Source organism: Arachis duranensis, chromosome 2, assembly GCF_000817695.3.
Source record: "Arachis duranensis cultivar V14167 chromosome 2, aradu.V14167.gnm2.J7QH, whole genome shotgun sequence".
NCBI lineage: Eukaryota > Viridiplantae > Streptophyta > Magnoliopsida > Fabales > Fabaceae > Arachis > Arachis duranensis.
Genome location: NC_029773.3, coordinates 86959616 through 86973153, shown reverse-complemented (window position 1 = coordinate 86973153; position 13538 = coordinate 86959616). Strand labels below are relative to the sequence as shown.

Genomic DNA, 13538 nt, shown 5'->3' with positions numbered 1-13538 from the left:
TCATTTATATTCATGAAAGTTAAAAACGCTGACATATCTACTTATAGAAAAAAGAAATTACCATTTGTATCTATAAAAAAATTATTTTTACAGGTAAAATTATCCAAATACTAAAAAATTACCTAAAATTCCTAAATTACCCTCATCTTCACCACCATACCACCTCCTTCACCTAATCACCTTTCTAACTCTAACCCTCTTCACCCAACCACCACCCCTCTTTTCCTTTCTAATCTCCAATCCCACATTGATGAGATATCCTACCAGGACTATCTTCAGCTCTAACAAGTTCACCGTTAACGCCGCCGTTTACGGACCGATTTGGAAGTCTCTGTGGCGGAACATGGTTCAGAACATGCTGAGCTCCACCAGGCTGAGGGAGTTCCGTACCGTGAGGGACAAGGCCATGGAGAAGCTCATCAATCGCCTCAGAACTGAAGCAAAGAACAACAATGGCGTTGTCTTCGTCCGCAAAGACGCGAGGTTCGCGACGTTCTGTATCCTCGTTGCAATGTGTTTTGGCCTCGACATGGAAGAACACAAGGTGGAGAAAATAGATCAAGTGATGAAGAACGTTCTCATAACTCTGAATCAAAGACTCGATGATTAACTTCCGATCCTGAGTCTTTTCTTCTCGAAACAGAGGAAAAGAGCTTTACAAGTTCGAAAGGAACATGTGGATTTTATTGTACTGTTGATTGAACAGAGAAGAAAAGCTATAGAGAATCCAGGCTCCGACGAAATCGCAACAACGTTCTCATACCTTGACACACTGTTCGATCTGAAGGTTGAAGGGAGGAAATCTGGTCCTTTAAATGTTGAATTGGTTTCCCTCTGCTCAAAGTTTCTGAACGGGAGAACGGACACGACAGCGACAGTGGTGGAATGGGAGATAGCGCAGCTGATTGCGAATCCAGAAGTCCAAGAAAAGCTTTACAAAGAGATAAAGGAATGTGTTGGATTGTGGGATTTGAGATTAGAAAGAGAAAGAGGGGTGGTGGCTGGGTGAAGAGGGTTAGGGTTAGAAAAGAAGGGTGGTGGCTGGATGAAGAGGGTTAGAGTTAGAAAGGTGATTGGGTGAAGGATGTGGTGTGGTGGTGAAGATGAGGATAATTTAGGGATTTTAGGTAATTTTTTAGTGTTTGAATAATTTTACCTGTAAAAATAATTTTTTATGGGTACAAATGGTAATTTCTTTTTTCTATGGGTAGATATGTTAGCGTTTTCAACTTTCGTGGGTAAAAATGGTAGTTTACTCTTTAAAAAATATACTAAAGAAGTTCTAGAATGATATAAAGAGTAAGTTGTATCATGAGTATTAAAGACTCAGTGATGATGTTTGAACAAATATCGAGAAATGCTTGCCGGAAATTGATAAAGAGCATTGAATTCACTTTGAACTGTCTTTTCGACAATTTTTTTTTATTTGGGTGGAATATGATGATGGTATAAATTATATTGTTACAGTCAGAACTACAAGAAAAGAAAGTTAGTAGAGGAGAGTTATGAAACTTAGCGCACAAATGAAGTGATGGCTCCTATATCCATGAAGAAGAAGCTCGGGTTATTAGTGTAAGTATTATGTTGAGATTCTTTAGGTTATTTTCCGTTGGTTTTAATTATAAAATTGTATTGAATATGCTCTAACCTATAATTACTTATGTTTGTTTATTTATGTGTGTAGGAAACAATTATAGACATTGAACAAAATGAGCAGCATGATGAATGTTCTAGAGTGTTGTTTGAAAATAATTTGCTTGTCCAAATTTTTGAAAAAGAGCAATCGGGTGGAGTGCATGGGATAGGTTTCAGACCGACTCCTAATCAATTTTTTGGTCTGAATTCGCATCAGCCAGGTGGTGGAGCTCAAACAGAGGAGACCCAAAGGATGAACTACAGGCAGGGGTTGCAATCGAAAAATTGAAAAGGAAAGCAGTGGAGAATGAAATAGCTGCAGGGAAGATAAAGAGGCAAGCAATGGAGAGTGTTCTAAGATATCTAGTTCAACAGCAAGGTGGAGAGTTCTGTCACCAGATGTCACTGCAGGAATGAATTTCTTGAAAGGACAGAATAGAAAATAGATATTAGAATTTGATGTTATTTTATTTAAAGTATATATTTTCTTAAGTTGACTATGCAACTCTTAATTAGAGATATACCTTGTTGATTAAAATATATTAATTTATTTTGCAGTTATATTTTCATGAGTTTTTGTCATCAATTTAGATTTTAGAGGAAAAATAATAAATTTTTTAATATTAAAAAATAACTCCCAAATATACCTACAATATTTAAAGAAAAATAATGGTGATTTATGCTACAAAATATAATATTTTTGCGGCAGTTTAAACTGGGATCTAGTAGTGGTTATAAACCGATGAAAAAAATAAAAAAATAGCAACGCTAAATAGCGGCGGTTTGCGTTCATCGCAAAACAACAAAAAAATTTGTTTGGGCATATCGCGGTGGTTATATCTACGAGTTTTGAAAATTGCTGCAAAAATTAATTCTCACATGTTAAAGGATGTAAAAAAATCGCTGGAGATCAAATTTGCGACGGTTTTAAACCGCTACAAGTCACAAAATAGACTGTCGCTATTCAGTGCTTCTGTTGTAGTTATTTTAATAACTAAATCCAACTAATAAGTAGTCTAATAACTTATTATCACAATTAAAAAAAAGAAGAAAAATACATTAGAAGCTAAGAAGAAAAAAAATTAATTAAATTTAATTACAAAAATAATTTGTTTATCTAATATTGTTTTCTTATTTTTTAATAAAAACAAAAATTTAAAAACGGATGTGGTGTTTAACTTGTAAGTATGTTTACAAGTTTATATAAATGAGTTAGGAAGATATCTATCCTCAAGAGTCTTTCTCATCTTTCAACATTGGACATTTCTTTCCTTTTCTTTATGCTAAAAAATTGCTTGTTTTCAAATACGAATTTATTTGCTAGATCTCAGTAATAATGATATCAAAGAAAGCAAAAGGTTGGATTCTTCACTAAGAAAAAAAAAATCTCATCTTAATGATTGTGCTTGTACTAATAATGTATTTGGGAAATAAAGATTAGACAAAGATGTTATATATACTCGATTGAAAAGATAAGAACATTGAAGAAAAAAGTTGGTTAGGTTTAAATTCTAATATAAACAATAGATTTTTGAGAACTAACATGATCACCTTTTATCATTGTCAGTTGAATACTTGAATTAATGCTTTGCATTATTGTGGAAATTTGATACTAGTGCACATATGTTTGAGATTAAAATATATATTCCAAAGAGGTAAATTCTCAAAAATATTATTATGCCGGAGAATATTGTATTTGAGAATTATAAAAAATTTGTTTGTTATTGCTACAGATAATTAAGAATTTTTCTTGTTTTTAATATTTATGAGAATAAATTAAGGTATATTTATTCTATTATACATATTTTTTAGAATAAATTCTTAATATTTAGAATAACTCCAATACTAATAATAAAAGATGAGTTCTTGGACAAGAAACATAATAATTGAGGAATATAATAGTAATTTTATAGCTTAACTTTTTTTTTTTTGAAATGGGAATATCAAATTCAGACTTTTTCTAATATAATAAAATTTTATATTTTAGATAAGAAATTATTTTTGAGAATAACTTCTTTTAATTAGATTTTAAAATTTCAAACAAATATATAAATAATAATATATTCCGATCCATAAATGATTTCCGAAAATAAATTGAAATTCTTTTACACAAATAGCAACTAATTAAAACTAATAAATAATGAAGACTTCAAATTAAAAATCTACGAATGCTATGGCATCGTCTTTAAAGCTCACGCGTTTTGATTAACTATGGCCTAAAAAAAAAAATTCAGTGTTAAATATAAGAAAACAATTCATCATTAAAATGCATGTATGGTAGAACAAATGAATATAAATAATGACAAACACACACACACACACATATATATATATATATAATAAGTTAATTTGTTTAGAGAAGTATTTTGTTAAATTTAAAAAATATTTTTTATTCTATTGATTATAAGTATTTATTTAGGGATCATTATTTTGATAAAAAAAGATTTTTTTAATTAATTTTTTTAGCGTATTTGGCAAATTTTTAGTAGGAAAAATAAAAGCACTAAAAAAATAAAAAAATATTTTTTTGAGAAGTTGTAATTTACATCTTTTTTTAAAAGATTTTTTTTTCTTAAAAAAATATTTTTCATGTAATAAATAAATAAATAAGTACTTTTATATTATTATACTCAAACATAATTGATAAATAAAAATATCTTTTTGTATGAGATATTTAAATATAAAATTATTTTTACTTTTTCATAAGATCTTTTAAAAAAGATAACTCAAAAAAAGATTTTTTTTAAAAACTCACCAAACAAGCCCTAAGATGGATAAATTACAAGATTACTAAAGTTTGTGTATTTCTTACTCTAGCAAATTATATGAAAGGAAAGAAATAGAGAGGAAAGAAATAGAAAAGAAAGAAAGGAAAGGAAAGAAATTGAGTGAATTTTATTTTTTTAGATGTGTTTAAATGAAAGAAAAAAATGTTATAAAAAGACAATTTTACCTTTATATTATAAATTATATAAAAAAAAATAAAGAGAAAGATTTAGTTTTCTTTTCATTTTCTTTTCATTATTAGAGAAAAAAAATTGATGAGTCTCACTAATATTTTTCTATCCATTTTTCTTCCCTTCCTATTTTTCTCTTAAACCAAACAAAAAAAAATAATTAATTTTCTTTCTATTTCTTTCCCTTCCTTTTTCCTTCCTTCCATTTTCACTTGAAACAAACACAACTAACAAAATTTCAAGACAACATTATGGTTTTTCTTAACATATTATGTAATAATAAAGATGGCATATGATTCCACTTTAATGCTCCCTTTGTTAAAGATTGAGAATAATTATTTTTCCAAAGAAAAAATAGATTAATGTTAATGATGTCAATGTTAACCATACATATATAAATGTACTCATATACGTTTTAATTTCATGATTTCCTGAAACTAAATACTATATATATATATATAAAGATAAATTCTTTTAAGTTTTAAAATATTTAGGTTACAATTTTTGTTCTATAATTAAACAAATTATCCTTTTTTATCACGGAATATTCTGTTGCTATATTATATTATTAAACTTGGCCCCATTTCCACTTTAACACGAGTACATATAATTGATCATTTCTTTTTTTTTTTATATAAATAATTTCATTGTTTTAGTATAGTAATTTAAGCGGCAAAGTAATATACAGTAATCCTAATTAATAAATATGATGTTGAAGTATATAAGTATTGAATTAACATATTATATCCACTAATGTATAAATTGATTTACATCGCATTCAATATTTATATAACAAAAATTTAAACATTTTCAAACTGTGATTGGGATCACCACTCCCTAGCATGTTGCCGCCAGAAGCAAAACCCCGTATTTCTTCTAGAAAATCTCCTAATTGTTCCAGAGCAACTAGAAAGAGATTCTTTAACCAGAAAGAATTCAGTTCAGATGTAGGATACCTATCCAAAAATTTTCGCAACTCAATCATGTACGATGGAATCATCAAAGATTTGACTTTTTCGAACTCTGTCTTATATTAAAATAAAGACAAAATAGTAGCTGCTTCTTTTTTTTTTAATTAAAAGAAGAATGAGTGTTTTTTTTTAAATAAAAAAACTTAGGCTATTTCACCAACATATATTAATATATAGATTGAAGATATTTATTAGAAAATTATAGACTATAGACCAGAATGGATCAAATCATAAGACTTTTTTTATGGACACAATTCAAAATCAAATACTACATCAATTCACTCTTAATTAACACTAACACATCCAATGAATTTGCAAAATTAAGTTAGAAAAAAAAAAGTGCAAAAGAAAAAGGGGAACTTAAATTCCCTAGAGTGGCATAACAAAAAAATTGAGAGTGCAATGAAGGGCATAAATTATTATAACCTATGGTCTTTAATTTTGAGAAAAAAGACAAAAAGCAGGTCAGCGAAAACATAAAGGTTAGGCCGTCCAACACTACCTTTGCAGCTTTAAATGGGAAAACTAATTAATATGTGTAAGAAAATAATAAAAGGTATCACTTTATTACACTCTAATTTCAATCACTTTTTACAAATTTACCATACTAACCATGCTACCAAATACTTAATTTCTGTTTTTGATAAAATTTATAATTGCCCCTACCCGGACTCCAAATTGTTCTTAACCAAATTGTATTTATCGGGTTTAGCAATTTATTCAAACCAAAAAATTAAAAAAAATCTTAATCTTGATATATCTTACTAATATTTAAACACACTTTACTATCACTCTTGTTTTATCTTTGGTTTTTTCTCCTTGCCTTATTAATTTTCTTTAAAATAAATTTATTATATTGTAACAGTAGCATTTATTTCAAAGCTTTCCAAAACTTTTCTTTTTACAACTTTGAATTCTAGCAGCTTTGGAAAAACCAACCAGCCAACGAGTTTTTTTTCACCACCTGAAAATTTGTAAGTTGCTTTGAATTTCTGGAACCATCACCATTATTGCTCATATACATATATAATATATATATTTTTTAATTATTTTTTCTCTGTTTGTAAATTTTTAATTTTTACTTTCTGGGGTGAGAGTGAGTTAAGTAAGTTTTTGTTTTGAGCTGAAAAAGAAATCTGAATAGAAGGTTTTTCAGCTTTAGAAGAAGCTTGCTGAAGTGTGGAAAATCATAGTGACAGGTCATGATCTTTGCATTCTCAAGAATATCCTCAACATGATGTTGATATGCTTTCTATAAAGATTATAAGAAGCTTTGGCTTGAAATTTTTTTATTTTTGTGTGTTTTTTTTGTTTTATTTTATTTTTTGGTTTTATATTACCATTTTTATTTTCTTGAGTATCAGTTTTCTGTCTTTCAAAATTTAGCAAAATGTTTTTTTGAAGCAGATTTATGAGTTTAGCAAAAGGGTTTATAATTTGTTCCTCTGTTTTAGTTTTGAGTTACCAGGTTGGGAAATCTTTGGAGCAAATAATTTTTTTAAAATTATTATTTGTTTTTTTTAATTATTTTTTTCAATAAATTTTCTTGTCCAAGTGGGTTTATTTAAATTTTTTAAATTTTGTATTTTTTTTTCTTTTATTGTTTAATATATATTTCCCCCTCTTCCCTTTACTTTGTCTTATGTTTTGTGGTAAATTTCTGGTTTTAGTAATTGAAAAACTCAGCAAGTATTCAACTTTCAAAGATAATAGTTTATAAAAAAGATAAAAGAAGTTAACTTTGATTCAAAATAACTGCATTTCTTTTTAATGATTCAATGTATAGCTAAATTTCCAAGTTGGATCTCTTGATAAAGATGGTGAGAATAGCTTCATGTGAATCCAAAGTTTGAGTCTTTTCTTAACATTGTATCTCATCTATGAGACCCTTTGATGGGTTTTTTCCTGTGCCTTTTGAAGCATGCTCTAGAAGGTTTTAACTTTTAATGCATTGATGGGTTTGGTTAAAAGTTATGATCTTGGTGCTGAGAATGATAGTAGTAACCCATGTGATTTCTAAATTTTCTATTTTGATTTCTGGGGTTTCAGGTTTGTGTTTGGTTATATAGACATTTGGGGTGGTAATTTGATATATGCATGGAAGCTAGAGAAGGCATTAGTTCCGGGGTTACGGTGATAGGGGCAGAAGCTCCATCAGCATATCATGTGGCACCAAGGAGTGAAGCTCCAAACCAGGTTCATGTGCCTGAGGGAGGCACGGCAGCTGTGGCTGCGGCTGCTGCTGCCGCTGCCGGGGTTTCTCCGGTGAGTGTGGGGATAGATGGATCGATGCTTAAGAAGAAACGGGGTAGACCGAGGAAATATGGGCCGGATGGATCTGTCACTATGGCATTGTCACCATTGCCACTCTCATCTTCAGGTCCACATTCAAATGACTTTTCGTCCGGTAAACGGGGGAAATCGAAGGGGACGGAGTACAAGCAGTCGAAAAAACTTGGGTTTGATCAACTAGGTAATGGTCTTTTTGTTAGAATTTTCAAGTTTGAATAGTCTAGTCTTACATCAATTCACTGAATTAAATAAATAGTGTCCTGCTTTATAGTTTGTCACTTGATTTGTTCATTTGAATATACTACTTGAACACTCTTATGCTTAATGCTCTAATCCAAACTGTGTAACTTAACCGTCATGGACCATGGTTTATCAAGTGAATTTCATTTGACAAAGTTCCTTGATCTTCCTTGTTTTTGTTAGAGATATAACCATTTATGTGCCACTCTCTCTCAGCTTAAGCTTTTGGGAGAAGTGATTTCATGACAGTTTCGATACATGCAATGAACGAAAGGCATCTTTCTTATTTTTAGATAATTTATTGAACTCATCCTTGTATATGGAAAGCTTTCGCAAAACTAGCAACGAATTAATGTGCAAATTTGTTGTTTCCATGCATTGAAGCGAGATGATTATTTTTCATGGTTTTCCGAATTTCTTAATCTATTATTTGGTGCTTGTGTAGGTGAATATAATGCATGTGCTGATGGTACAAACTTTCTGCCACATATCATCACTGTTAATGCTGGAGAGGTATGCTTCAGAGGGGGTTAGGGGACAGGACAATGGTTTTTGCTTCATTTAGTTCATATAGGTTTGCCTTGAAATTTTTCTCTTAATATCCTTTGTTGTATACTTACCCTTATGGATCCATCATATATGAATGTGTATAAATATCTAATGTCTTCAACTTCAAGTTTCTGAAATTGGGTGAAGTTCAAAACTGATATTCTTAACAGAAGAAAAGAAGCACAAGCACAAGCACAACGTTTTGTATTTATGAAAAAGCCTTCATCCATACCTTCCCATTCTGCATATTTTATGATATGATGTTTAATCTTTCCTAATGAGATGAGTAATGAATAATGAAGTTATTTTCCTTTACCGTTTCATTGGCACAGGACATTACCATGAAGGTTATATCGTTTTCTCAGCAAGGACCGCGAGCTATATGCATCTTATCTGCTAGTGGTGTAATTTCAAATGTCACCCTTCGTCAACCTGATTCTTCTGGAGGCACTTTGACCTATGAGGTGAAGCAGAGTAGCCATTGATTAAAGTTCACGTCTATTTCTTTTTTCTCAAACCTTCATTTTACCAATGATATGCTTATTGATAAGGTTCAGTTGCTTATGTGATACTTTTAGTGTGTGTTCGGAACACCTTGAGAATACAATTCTCTCAAGAAAAGAATTCTTTTCTTTGGTGTGGAATACAATAAAAGTGTCATTTTCAATTCGCAAGAGAATTCCAATTCTCACATTAGTGTTCAAACCAAATCAGACCAAAAAAGGTCTGATTTGCAATTCCATCATTACTGAAGATTGAAATGTCAACATTGTCCCTAATAAATAAATAAATAAATAAAGACAAATAAAGAAACCACAAGGACAAAATAGGAAAGAACACATAATTAATTTCATTCATGCAATTAATTGTTCCAAATCATGGATTTGAATCTGAAATAGAATTCTTTTTTCACTTTAATGCTTTCCAAACACACTCTTAACTCATTAGTCATTGCTAAAGTTGGTGATGGTTGTTCTAACTTAATCACTTCCTTGATCAGCAGCTATGAACATAGGCTTTGCAGATGGTAATAGGATTAGTAATTTTTTATATTCAGAACCAGAACTTTGACATATCAATATGTAGCAGAAATATATAACTTATACTGCCAATTGATTCGCACTTTAGTCATAGAAAGAAAAGGATTGGTAACTGATGATCATATGGACCTAGCTTTCTTCAGTGATCTAAGAACTGCGGTTCTTTATGTGATTGTTGACATAAATTCATCATGGTGCTAAAATGATTCTTCACCTCACTTCTTTAACTTCTGTAGGGCCGTTTCGATATACTTTCTTTGTCGGGATCGTTCATGCCTACTGACAACCAAGGAACACGAAGCAGGACGGGTGGGATGAGTGTCTCGTTGGCAAGCCCTGATGGTCGTGTTGTAGGTGGTGGTGTTGCCGGACTTCTAGTAGCCGCTAGTCCGGTGCAGGTTAGCATTCCGCCATACTTCCCATTTAGGATATACGCAAACAATGTTATTATGTATTAGTTTTTGTTTTCATATCTTTGAAAAATGAACTACCGATTTCCCCCTAGACCCTTAACAATATAGGGACATCAAGGTTACTCTAGGTTCAAATCATAACATATACTGTAATGTGCTATGTATATTCCTGCGGAGTTTTGCTGATAAAATGTTTATTTTCTATTATATTTTTTGGTAAAACAAAATTGTAGAATGCTGCTTTCTTTATAAAGAAGAGATTTTTCTTCCTCGGTTAAGAAAATTGGTCAATGCACTTTTTCAGGTGGTGGTGGGAAGTTTCCTGCCAAGCAACCAACAAGATCAGAAACCAAAGAAGCCGAAGCCAACTGATTATTCCACGCCCGTTGTTACTCCCGTTGTTACTCCGGCAGTCATCTCGATGTCTTCTGCACCAAGTCACCCGAGCAATGCTGAGAAAGATGATCATGTGATGGGTGGTGCACACCATGTGATGCAAAACTCATCATCAAACCTTACCCCTTCTCCCTTCAGAAGAGAAAATTGGGTGAACATGCACTCCCTGCAACAAGACTCAAGAAAGTCGGCTACCGACATCAACATATCTTTGCCAGATAGTTAAAGAGAAATGTTATCTGTATTCACTTATTCTCGTACATGTAACGCGACTCGGATAGTTAGGTTGATGCATCACCAATCAAGTCTTCACTGACAAAACAAAACAAAGGGTTCATTACTGAGTTATCAATTTGAGTGTCTTTTACAGTGTTCTCTCTATTATTATATGTCAATTAAGATTTAAGATTGTTCCAAAACATTGTTGTCTGATGTTTTATCACCACCATAGCATGATTTAGCTCACTAGTATTCTTATTATTTATTAAGAATGTTGTAGTTAGGTAGAGTATTCTGATTTGTCGGCTGATTAGGTAGATGCTGCACTATGTATGCAGTTTTATGAGTAGGCTAATTTGAATGTAACGAAACAAGCTTGTTTGCCTTTTTATTTATGATTTTTATTCAAACTTGTTTACCTATCTTTCTTATAGCTTATTTTCATTTTTTTGTATTAATGTATGAATACTACTAGTGCTCCCACTACTCCCAGTTTATTGGGTATTGTGCAATACTAATAGTATTCATACACTAATATTTTTTATTTATTATTATTATTATTATTATTATTATTTAGGCTCTCAAGGTAATATCTTCGATCATCATTTCAGCAAAAATATAACATCAGTAGCAATACAACATATAAATATATGCCAGACATTAAAAAAGGTTTGAGCTACAAGAATAAATTAAAACATGCCCATATCCCATGAATTATCATGGACTAATATATCAAAATAGATCCTTCTATCATCATCTATAATCTCACGAATGCCTAGTAATTCTGAAGACCATAATTCAGCATCAATAGACACAAAAAGATACTGTAATGATAAATCACCTCTTCTTTCAATTCAAAAGAGAACCAGGATAACTAAGAATTTACTTGAACTCCAAAAATCAAGCAGCTACTTGTTCATGACTTCTAGAATGTGAGAAGGGGCTCCTGATGATGGACGATGAGGTTCAATTGTCTGCGAATATGGTCCAGGGGCTGTATAGTGGTGGGGCGACATTTGATTTGCAGCTCCATATGATGGAGGAGTAGATCTGGAAATCTGAGGAGTTGCTCCTGACTCTGACACAGGCTGATATTGTCCTCCTTAAGAAGGTGGATAATTCCCCGCCATTTGCCGATGTCCGTATGGTGATCCATAAGGTTGATGTCCTGCTATTTGTGGTGGAGGGCCAGAAGGCGGACTATGCCCTCCTGCCGTTTGAGGCGGGGATCTTGGTGGTGGTGTTGGTGGACGGTATCCAAATCTGTTCATGTTTAGCAGTCTCGAAATCTCCTCCTCCCTCCCAGCCTTCTGGAAAGTCTCCAACAAATATGTCTGCAAGGGAGAAGTAAGGCCGATGCCATACCTTATAACCTCATTAAGCAACTCTTGGCTTTTATCCAGCAAACCATTACTGCATAGACCCTTGATCACAACCTCATAGCAAGTAGGATCAGGTTTGGGGTCTTTTTCTCCCATCTTACTCAAAATTTGAGCACAGTCAATAGCTTTCCCATTCTTAATCAATTCATCAAACACCCTATTACCAAAGCTTGCAATCACCCTTAGACCGGCATCCACCATTCTTTGGAACACCCTCAAAGCATCATCAATCCTCTCCATCTTCAAGTATGCCTCAATCAAAGTCCTATGAGTTGGCACATCAGGGCTCAAAGATTTCGAGCACAGCTCTTCAAATAGTGTTTCCGCTTCAGATAGCATTCCATTCTCACAAAACCTAGCAATAATATTATTGTATCCTGCAACGTCCATAGCAAAAGGCTTCGAATTTGCCCTGGTCCCAACCTTCTTAAAAGTGGCAAGTGCTTCTCCAAATTTCCCCAGCTTAAAACACTGGTTGACCATTATATTGAAGGTATCCGAGTTCACAGCTTGAAAATTCGGAGGAGTATGATTATCCAACATCTGATGAAACAAAGACCAAGCCTCCGTACTCTTGCTGTACTTGAACAAGACCTCCAACAAGACATTGCAGGTAGCAGGCGTCATTCTAAACTCGCGATCCAATAAGGATTTATAAGACTCCATTGCCTCCTTATCTCTACCCTGCTTGAAGTACCACTCCATGTAAGTAGCATTGACAACCCCATCATACACCAAACACCTCTCTTTCAACTCATCAAATAGTTCATTGGCCTTGTCAAGATTCCCCAAGTTAAGGAAACCAGAAATCAGATTATTGTACACCAGAGAGTCGGCACCGTGGCCTTTAGTCAGCATCTCACGCAAGAGATCGACGGCCTCGGCAATGCGGCCGGCGTCGATGAGACCCTTAGTGAGATGGCGATAGGACACGGGGGAAGGGCTGAAAGGGGCATTGGCAATGACATGGCGATAGATTTGGATTGCCACGTCAACATTCCCCTCATCACAGTGGGTGTTGATTAGGTTATTGTAGGAAACGATATTGGGAACAATATTTGACTGGTTGAAGAAAAAGTGAAAGAGAGCGATGGCTTCTTGGTACCTCTTGGCACGGTACATGGAGGCAATGATGGCGTTGCAGGTGAAGACGGTGGGGCGGGTGACGGAGAACACAGAGTGGCGGGCCACGGCGGAGGCGGCGTCGAGGTCGCCGGCGCGGATTAGAGACTGGACGCGGTTGTGGAGGCTAAGGCGGGGCCCGACGAGGGCGGAGGTGGAATCCGGGAGGCGTGGAGCGTTGGGGTCACGGGAGGCGGCGGATTGATGAGGAGGAGGACGAATCGCATTCAGGGGAGGCTCGATGCGAAGGCGGCGCTTGCGGCGGCGGCGCTCTGCGGCTGCTTCTTCGGCGGAGGAGAACGCGAATGAACGACTCTGTGCA

General features: G+C 33.6%; 2 protein-coding genes and 1 pseudogene across 4 annotated transcripts in view; 2 read left to right on the top strand and 1 right to left on the bottom strand.

Moving 5' to 3' along the window:
* Nucleotides 1-328: 328 nt before the first annotated feature.
* On the top strand, nucleotides 329-4492 carry LOC107475555 (cytochrome P450 77A3-like; annotated as a pseudogene).
* Nucleotides 4493-6375: 1883 nt separating this feature from the next.
* LOC107475552 (AT-hook motif nuclear-localized protein 1) lies at nucleotides 6376-11134 on the top strand. Of its 3 annotated transcripts, none has more exons than XM_016095210.3 (6): nucleotides 6376-6537; nucleotides 7613-8036; nucleotides 8541-8608; nucleotides 8977-9108; nucleotides 9921-10082; nucleotides 10402-11134. In XM_016095210.3, the coding sequence occupies exons 2-6, from the start codon at nucleotides 7661-7663 to the stop codon at nucleotides 10717-10719; spliced, it is 1056 nt and encodes a 351-aa protein (XP_015950696.1). In that variant the 5' UTR covers nucleotides 6376-6537; nucleotides 7613-7660; the 3' UTR covers nucleotides 10720-11134. The 3 variants fall into 3 exon arrangements, with proteins under 3 accessions (XP_015950696.1, XP_015950697.1, XP_015950699.1); XM_016095211.3 differs by lacking the exon at nucleotides 6376-6537 and adding an exon at nucleotides 6623-6762; XM_016095213.3 differs by lacking the exon at nucleotides 6376-6537 and adding an exon at nucleotides 7354-7496.
* Nucleotides 11135-11330: 196 nt separating this feature from the next.
* LOC107475551 (pentatricopeptide repeat-containing protein At1g10270-like) overlaps nucleotides 11331-13538 on the bottom strand; it is a 2342-nt gene continuing 134 nt past the window's right edge. The window contains exon 2 of the mRNA XM_052257937.1: nucleotides 11331-13536. Within this exon, the coding sequence (XP_052113897.1) occupies nucleotides 11816-13536 (1721 nt within the window). The 3' untranslated portion in view covers nucleotides 11331-11815. The remainder of the gene's footprint in view (nucleotides 13537-13538) is intronic.

What these genes read in the sequence shown, in the direction of transcription:
- LOC107475552 (XM_016095210.3), top strand. Translation starts at nt 7,661, where the DNA reads ATGGAAGCTAGAGAAGGCATTAGTTCCGGGGTTACGGTGATAGGGGCA. An exon ending in ACTTGGGTTTGATCAACTAG is followed by an intron (nt 8,037 to 8,540) that starts GTAATGGTCTTT and finishes GTGCTTGTGTAG; the next exon opens with GTGAATATAATGCATGTGCT. An exon ending in GAGGCACTTTGACCTATGAG is followed by an intron (nt 9,109 to 9,920) that starts GTGAAGCAGAGT and finishes TAACTTCTGTAG; the next exon opens with GGCCGTTTCGATATACTTTC.